General features: G+C 44.1%; 1 protein-coding gene across 2 annotated transcripts in view; it reads left to right on the top strand.

The window, feature by feature from the left end:
* Positions 1-8,434, top strand: part of LOC134346902 (E3 ubiquitin-protein ligase RNF167-like) — a 184,760-nt gene extending 176,326 nt beyond the window's left edge. For both annotated transcript variants that reach the window (XM_063048736.1, XM_063048737.1), the window contains exon 11: positions 2,960-8,434. In XM_063048736.1, the coding sequence (XP_062904806.1) occupies positions 2,960-3,354 (395 nt within the window). In that variant the 3' untranslated portion in view covers positions 3,355-8,434. The remainder of the gene's footprint in view (positions 1-2,959) is intronic.
* Positions 8,435-9,318: the final 884 nt, after the last annotated feature.

Genomic DNA, 9,318 nt, shown 5'->3' on the forward strand with positions numbered 1-9,318 from the left:
AATGAGTCTGCTTAACAAGTTAGGAGCCCATGATATTACAGGAAGCAATCTGGCAGGGATAAAGCAATGGCTTATTGGCAGGAGTGGGAATAAAGGGAGCCTTTTCTGGTGGGCTGCTGGTGACTAGTGGTGTTCCACAGGGGTCTGTGTTGGGACTGATTCTTTTTATATCATATGCCAATGAATTGGAGGGTGAAATTGATGGCTTTGTTGTGAAGTTTGCAGATGATGCGAAGGTAGGTGGAGGGGCGGGTAGGCTACAGAAGGACTTAGATAGATTAGGAGATTGAAAGGGTTGAGTATTTTCTAAATGGAGAGAAAATACAAATATCTGAGGCACAAAGGGATTTGGGAGTGCTTGGGCAAATTAAATATTAATTTGCAGGTTGAGTCTGTGGTGAGGAAGACCAAAGTGCAATTAATTTCAAGAGGACTAGAATATAAAGGGAAGGATGTAATGTTGAGACTTTATAAAGCACTGGTGAGGCCTCACTTGGAGTATTGTGTGCCATTTTGGTCCCCTTATCTTAGAAAAGATGTGCTGAAACTGGAAATCGTTCAAAGAAGGTTCATGAAAATTATTCCAGGATTAAATGGTTTGTCATACGGCTTTGGGCCTGTATTCACTGGAATTTAGAAGAATGAGGGGTGACCTAATTGAAACCTATCGAATGGTGAAAGGCATTGATAGAATAGATATGGAGAGGATGTTTCCTATGGTGGGAGTGTATAAGACCAGAGGACACAGCCTCAAAATAAAGGGGCATCCTTTCAGAATGGAGATGAGGAGGAATTTCTTCAACCAGAGAATAGTGAATCTGTGGAGTTTGTTGCCGCACACAGCTGTGGAGGCCAAGTCTTCATATATTTTTAAGGCAGAGGTTGATAGATTCTTAATTGGTCAGCACATGAAGGGATTCGAGGGGAAGGCAGGAGATTAGGGCTGAGAGGGAAAATGGATCAGCCATAATGAAATGGTGGACAGACTCGGTAGACCAAATGACCTGATTCAGCTCATACATCTTATGGCTTGTGATGAGTTCTTCACAGATGGGATTGGGTTTTGTACTCAGTGCCCTGTGCCTCAGTCTGTTTGCCAGGAGGTCAGGAGGGCAGGGTTCAGGTTTGGCAGCATTGGAGACGGTTCCCCACTGTTGTACAGATGTTGCAAAGATAAAGAGCAACAGAATAACTAGAATAATTAGAATATAAAAGCAAGGATATAATGTTGAGGTTTTTTAAGGCACTGGTGAAGCCTCACTTGGAGTATTGCAAGCAGTTTTGGTCTAAGAAAGGATGTGCTGACATTGGAGAGGGTTCAAAGGAGGTTCACAAACATGATTCTGGGATTGAAAGAGTTAACATATGAGGGGCACTTAATGGCTCGGGGCCTGTAGTTGGAATTTGAAGAATGAGGGGGGATATTGCATGTTGAAAGGCCTTGATAGAGTGGACGTGGAGAGGATGTTTCTTTCGGTGGGGGAGTCTTAAGACCAGAGGACACAGCCTCAAAGTAGAGGGATGTCCATTTAGAGCAAAGATGAGGAGGAATTTCTTTAGCCATGTGATTGGGTGTATTTAAGGCAGGGAAATGGATCAGCCATGATGAAATGGCAGAGCAGACTCGATGGGCCAAATAGCCTAATTCTCCTATATCTTATGGCTTTATGGTCTAAAATAGCTGAATGCTTAGCAGCAAACAACAGGAATTCTGCAGATGCTGGAAATTCAAGCAACACACATAAAAGTTGCTGGTGAACACAGCAGGCCAGGCAGCATCTCTAGGAAGAGGTGCAGTCGACATTTCAGGCCGAGACCCTGCCTGAAACGTCGACTGCACCTCTTCCTAGAGATGCTGCCTGGATGCTTAGCAGGTCTGGCAACAACTGTGGAGAGAGTGAGAAGCCAGGTTAACATTTCAGGTTGATCCCATTTATTATCAAAGCATGTGTGCTATATACAACCTTGAAATTTGTTGTGTTACAGGCAGCCACAAAATCAAAGAAATCCTATAGACCCCAGTGTGCAGAAAAAGAACAGGTCATGCAAACAATAAAAAGCAAACAAATAACACTGAGAACTAACGCTCACGAAAGTGAGTTCACAGCCACAAAGTCAGTTCATCGCTGTAGCTGGTCCAGGAGCCCGTTGGTTGCAAACCACAGCCTCAGTTCAGCACAGAGACAAGTAAACTTCGTACAGAATTGGCCTGTCCCTCACCTCCACTCCAAACACCTCGACCTTTTCAATCTGGCCTTGTGCATAAATCAACCAAGCATCGGCTTGTTCCTCGCTCTTGAATCCGGCCCTGCCACTTCGATTCGCCCCGTGCCTGATCCTTTCAATCTGGTCCAGTGTCAGTCAAGCATCGGCTTGTTCCTCGCTCTTGAGCCCAGGCACTGCTGTTTTGTTTCAGTCTCAAGTCCACTCCAGCAATGGCCAAACATCGACTGTTTCCTCACTCTCAGGCCTGGGCACCACCACCTCTGCTACATCACCACAGGCTTTGAGTCTTCAGTTCACCAAATCCCCCAGAACACCACAAAAATACCAGGTTGTACAGTCGGTTCAAAGGCCAAAAAGGAAGTTACAGGCTGTTGATTGCAGTGATCGTTGTTCAGAAAGAGTATGATTCATAGAGTAGTAGATTTGTTTGTGCTATCAGTATGACATCACTGTGTCTCACCGAAGCTTCTTAAACCGGAGTTTAATGGTATTACTGGGTCTGTATGTTCAGGCCACTCTTAAAACACATGCAAAGCGGTCGATTCTTCCTGTGCAGAGAATGTTTTTTCTTTAATCAATGCAAACTTATTTGTTTTGTTATTTCTAAAAAAATTGCCCAGTGGTTTTTCTAGAATGTACAGCAAAAGTCAAGGCTTTGTCGCTTATGAATGCTGTGTACCTTGGGATTTAATTGGAGGCATTGTTTTGTTAATGAGCTGTGTTGCTTCTCCAGCTTACCACTGCAAATGTGTGGACACGTGGCTGACGCAAACCCGGAAGACGTGCCCAGTGTGCAAGCAACGAGTTCTTCGCTCAGCCAATGACTCCGAGTCAGATTCCGAGGGGGAAATTCAATCAGAGGAGGGGGAGCAGCAGTCGGAGCGGACGCCACTTCTCCAGGCGTCGTCATCTACTAGCCCGCAGTCCTTCGGCACCATGGCTCACTCCCTTGGTCATCAGGGCACCGATGACAGATTGGTGCCATCCATTGTGCCCAATTCCAGGGGGGCTCACGCTGAGGAAAACCCAGCAGAGGACCACAAACAGGAGGGACAGAGTCATTCTTCAAACTGTACCACACCTGGGTCCGAGTCGAGCCTCTATTCTGGAAAAGTTTTCAACGTATAAACAGCAGTCTGACTTTATAATATTCTGTTATCCCGCAATCATTCACTTTCGACTCAACCTCTGATGGGACTGTACTTAGAATTTGCTTCAGACTCCTTTTGAAGAAATGCATGTGTGTGTATATAGTTGGTTCCGCTGTTGGTCAGTTGGCAGTGGTCTGGATTAGTTGTCACCCAACTGCTCTGCAGCTTTACAGAAATCTCACTCAGTGCCAACAATACAAAATGACCCCAAATTTCTGAGAGAAGGATATTGAATGGGGCTGGGGATTCCTCATATGGTGATCAGTGTGAATCTCCTCTCCCCCCTTGCACCGTAGCAAACAAGGACCCAAGCCCCTTACCGTTCTAGAGATGACAGCTTTTGCACTTTGGGCTGCTGCTGGAGCTCACAGAAAGGGGCTGAAACATGTAGCTCCATCAAAGGGAACCGCGAAGCTCCAAGTGTCTGAGGCCTCTGAACTGGAGCCCCCAACTGATACCCACAATCTCTCTATGCCCATTGATATCTCTGCTTAATCAGCTCCCTTAATTTTATACTACATTTTAAAAGCACATTTACCGAAATTTCCTTGTTTGTTACAGTCAGGCATCTAATTGAGGTAGTTATGAAAAGAAAGCTGGAGGTGCAGGGGCAGGAAAACCAGCCTGAGGTGTGGCCTGGTGCTATCTCTCTTGGCCCAGTTCAGAGTGTCAGCAAGTAATAACAGTAATGAGTCATTGATGTGTAACATGGGTCATGTTGTATAACGTGGGTGTGTAATAGCAATAAGTCCTGGGAGTGTAACTGATTCCTGTTCTTTCACCCTGCTTCACGGGCACTTGATGTGCAGAAATATATCAGTGATTGGAGAATTTGTCTCAATTCCTGGCAATTGTGACCAGCTGCAGGAAGAGCTTGGCTCTATGCTAGTGCCGGTTCAGAGGCCATTTGATTGTATGTTGTGTTGATGCTGATGGAGATGGACAAACCTGACTCTTTGCTCCAGCTGCATCTGTTTACATCTGCAGCCTCACCTGTACCTGTATTTGCACACACACCTACATCTTGTGTTTGTACTTACTCCCATACCTACACCTGTGTCTGTACCTACACCTACACCTGTGTCTGCACCTACACTTGTACCTGTACCTGTGTTTGCTCAACTGTTGGACTGTACCATGACAAAGTACACATAGCTAGGGAATATCTCTGCACCCTGGCCCATGTGCACAGAGGGCATTTCCACACTCACATATCCCTTCCATCACCCGAAGTTCAGGCGAGAGTTACAACATTGTCCTTGTCAGCTACAGCTCTTGTGAGACTAACTGAGCTCCTGATCAGAGCTGAAACTGCTGCTGCTCCTTTGTGTTTTAGTGTCTGCAAAGGGGCTTCCGATGGAGGCTTCGCTCATTCAGACTTAAATTCTGAAGCCCCTTTTGTTAATGAGCCTTAAGACATAACATTGAATAGCATCTATTTAAAAGATTACTTTTCAATCTGTCTCTTCATTTCATACCTGTTCAAAACACATAAGATGCAGGAATATTCCTCACAGGAATTTACTATGGGTAGCAAGTTTCACTAGGGATTGTGCTGAGAAATTAATGTCTCGCTGATCGTTCATTGGCGTTCACTCAGTTATTATTATCACTGGTATTCTGATTAACTTTGTTTCCTGCCTTATTGATCTCAGGTTTGTTTCCTTCCCTTCTACTACCTAAATTATTATACAACAAAATGTGTTTAATTCTGAGCGTTTGATCAGCTGCTGTAAATCCTTCTCCAATTACCCTCCGTCCAATTAATGCTGACACACACTGGTCACTATCACAGTAAAATCATGAATCTTTTTGATTAGTGATTTAAACAGAGGAAGTTCAACACAACCGGTTGGTTCTTGTACTGTTTGAGCATGCAGAATTACCAGCCAAACTGTTGGCTCAGTCAGAAAACACTAACTTTTCCTTGTTAATATATTGAACTTTAGCTTTGCCCTTTGAGCACTGCAGTGCTAGACCTGTCAAAATCTGAATGTGAAGGTACGAACAGCATTGTCCGTCCTGTGCTGCTCACCTTCCAATAAGGTGATCCACAGCCTCCAAACAGGAGCAAAAATGGCAACATTAACCAGCTGCTAAAACAATCCCAGAGCATTGTGCAAAGTTACAAAAAGGCCTGAAAGTTGACTCAAATGGTCTGTAAAAGGTACAGAAAGAATAAAACTGGAATGTAATTTTGGATAAATAGCTAAACATTGGGGTGGCACGGTAACATAGTGGTTAGCATAACACTTTACAGTACCAGTGACCCGGGTTCAATTCCCGCTACTGTCTGTGAGGAATTTGTATATGCTCCTCATGGGTTTCCTCTGGGTGCTCCGGTTTCCTCCCACAGTCCGAAGATATACCGGTTAGGAGGTTAATTGGTCATTGTAAATTGTCCTGTAATTAGGCCAGGGTTAAATCGGGGGTTGCTGGGTGGTGTGGCTTGAAGGGCCTGTACCGTGTTGTATCTGAACAACTCAATACAACAAAAGAAGAATAGCAGCAGTGTAACACGCACAAAATGCTGGAGCAAATCAGCAGATCAGTTCGCATCTATGGAAAAGAGTAAATAGGATCTTCAGTTTCTACCTGAACTTGAACAAAACAATTCTTGACAAGTTGACATCTTTCTGTTCCAATGGATATGTAGAGTACATGCACATCCTTAATGCAGTCAGAGCCCTGGTGAAGGGTCTCGGTCTAAAATATCGATTGTTTACTCTTTTCCAAAGATACTGCCTGGCCTGCTGAGTTCCTCCAGCATTTTGTGTTGTTGCTTTGTATTTCCAACGTCCGTGTTAGTGTAATAGCTGAAGCAGACGCGTGTTGATAAAATGTGGTGGAGTTTGACTGTGATACATAGAAAATGTCATTATCACCCTTGTACTGTAATATATATTCCCTGGGGCAATGGGTTCACTTTATACATTCTGCGTATTGAAGCTTGACGCTGCATGACTCTGCACAACTCTGACTGCATTGTTTAAGGATGGGTATGGACTCTACATACCCATTGGAACAGAAAGATGCAAATTTGTCAAGAATTATTTTGTTAGTATTCATAGAAATTTAAAAAGGGTAATCTGTTGTATCTGGGTAACCGATATGCCCAGAACTCTCAGAACTGGTTTGCTGAGACATGGCTGTGTATTGAATCTGGTTGTCAGCAAAATGCACTTTCCATGTCTTGGGGGAGAAGTAGTGTAGCACTCTCTTTTTAGAGTAGGAATCGCCTACAGTTGGATATAGAAACTTAAGATAACACCATCTCCCTCCAGTACTGGCTCTATCTATTTCCACAGATTTACCAAGAGGCCACTCCTAAAACAGTGATTGGATTTCAGTGGTCTCTCTCTAGTAAGAAAAAGCAATGATCTCCAAGGGGACAGTGGGTGATGGCTTGGGGGTGAAATACACTCAGTGGCCATTTTCTTTACCTCATAGAGTGGCCACTGTGTGTATGCTCATGGTCTTCTGCTGCTGCAGTCTATCCACTTCAAGGTTTGACGTGTTGTTCATTCAGAGATGCTCTTCTGCCCACCATTGTTGTAACGCGTAGTTATTTGAGTTACTGTTGCCTTCCTGTCAGCTTGAACCAGTCTCCTCAGTCAACTTGATCATTTTCCTCTGATCTCTCTCATTAATAAGATGTTTTCACCTGCAGAACTGCTGCTTAGTCTATGTTTATTTGTTTTTCGCACCATTTTCTGTAAATTCCCAAGACTGTTATGCGTCTTCCCGGGAAAATCCCGGGAAATCAGCAGTTTCTGAGGTACTCAAATCACTCTGTCTGGCACCAACAATCATAACAGTCAAAGTCACTTGGATCATATTTCTTCCCCATCCTGACATTTGGTCTGAACAACAACTGAAACCTCTTGACCATGCCTGCCTGCTTTTATGCATTGAGTAATTGGCTGATTAGATATTTGCATTAACAAACAGGTGTACAGGTGTGTCTCATAAAGCAGCCGCTGAGTGTTGTCTGCCAACACTAATAGCACTTGAACAAGGATGGAGCCATTCCATAGGAATGAATAGCACTCCCCATGGGTGCAGAACATTCAGTTGGACATTTTCTTTCATACTTTGTGTAGATTTACCCCGTTACATCTGAAAGGAAAGCTGCCCGGAAGCTGCACATTAGGGTAATGTTGCTGCTGAAGTAGTTCTGAATTCTAATGCTCACTCATTTTCATAAATTTAAATGCATGCCATGAAATGCTTAATTTCATTTTCTATCGTGTAATTTTTACGGAATCTTTAACTTTAAATAAAAGACTGGATAAGGGCCTAGCCTGCTCATTTGGGTGTTAGAATTTTCCAGCTGGTAATCTGTCACTTAACCCTTGCATTCTGGATCCTGTTGTACAGTGTACATATCCTAGCATGGAGGATGATTAGTTCCGGAGGGCTTTCAGTGGGAGGGACCAGGCAAAAAAACCACCACATTATTGGGAAGATTGTGCACTATGAGAGGAAGTATTGAGAGAGTGTAAGGGTGATGCCACCCACATTAATGGTGCATGTGGTGCTGGGGGAGAAAGGGGTCACCATTAGCTATGTAGTTCCTCAGCCAGCCTTCATGGTTATTGATATACTTTTAACTCCTGTCTACAGAAAAAAATGAGTCTTCATCTCTATTTGTAAGCTTATATTCTATAATGATGCTGCCTATTTTTGATTATCCCACTTAACAGTTTCTCCATATCAAGCCCTTTAACTCGTATGTTCTGGTGAGATACCTCTGGTTCAAACACCCAGTGACTGACTAACCTCACCATTTCATCAACAACTTCCTTCTATGGGCATTTAGAGAATCATGGTCTGATCAGGGACAGTCAGCATGGCTTTGTGAAGGGCAGATCGTGTCTAACAAGCCTGATAGAGTTCTTTGAGGAGGTGACCAGGCATATAGATGAGGGTAGTGCAGTGTATGTGATCTATATGGATTTTAGTAAGGCATTTGACAAGGTTCCACGTGGTAGGCTTATTCAGAAAGTTAGAAGGCATGGGATCCAGGGAAGTTTGGCCAGGTGGATTCAGAATTGGCTTGCCTGCAGAAGGCAGAGGGTGGTGGTGGAGGGAGTACATTCAGATTGGAGGATTGTGACTAGTAGTGTCCCACAAGGATCTGTTCTGGGCCCTCTACTTTTCGTGATTTTTATTAACGACCTGGATGTGGGGGTAGAAGGGTGGGTTGGCAAGTTTGCAGACAACACAAAGGTTGGTGGTGTTGTAGATAGTGTAGAGGATTGTCAAAGATTGCAGAGAGACATTGATAGGATGCAGAAGTGGGCTAAGAAGTGGCAGATGGAGTTCAACCCAGAGAAGTGTGAGGTGGTACACTTTGGAAGGACAAACTCCAAGGCAGAGGACAAAGTAAATGGCAGGATACTTGGTAGTGTGGAGGAGCAGAGGGATCTCGGGGTACATGTCCACAGATCCCTAAAAGTTGCCTCACAGGTGGATAGGGTAGTTAAGAAAGCTTATGGGGTGTTAGCTTTCATAAGTCGAGGGATAGAGTTTAAGAGTCGCGATGTAATGATGCAGCTCTATAAAACTCTGATTAGGCCACACTTGGAGTATTGTGTCCACTTCTGGTCACCTCACTATAGGAAGGATGTGGAAGCATTGGAAAGGGTACAGAGGAGATTTACCAGGATGCTGCCTGGTTTAGAAAGTATGCATTATGATCAGAGATTAAGGGAGCTAGGGCTTAACTCTTTGGAGAGAGGGAGGATGAGAGGAGACATGATAGAGGTGTACAATATAATAAGAGGAATAGAGTGGATAGCCAGCGCCTCTTCCCCAGGGCACCACTGCTCAATACAAGAGGACATGGTCTTAAGGTAAGGGGTGGGAAGTTCAAAGGGGATATTAGAGGAAGGTTTTTTACTCAGAGAGTGGTTGGTGCGTGGAATGCACTGCCTGA

The sequence above is a fragment of the Mobula hypostoma genome, chromosome 5, assembly GCF_963921235.1.
Source record: "Mobula hypostoma chromosome 5, sMobHyp1.1, whole genome shotgun sequence".
Taxonomy (NCBI): domain Eukaryota; kingdom Metazoa; phylum Chordata; class Chondrichthyes; order Myliobatiformes; family Myliobatidae; genus Mobula; species Mobula hypostoma.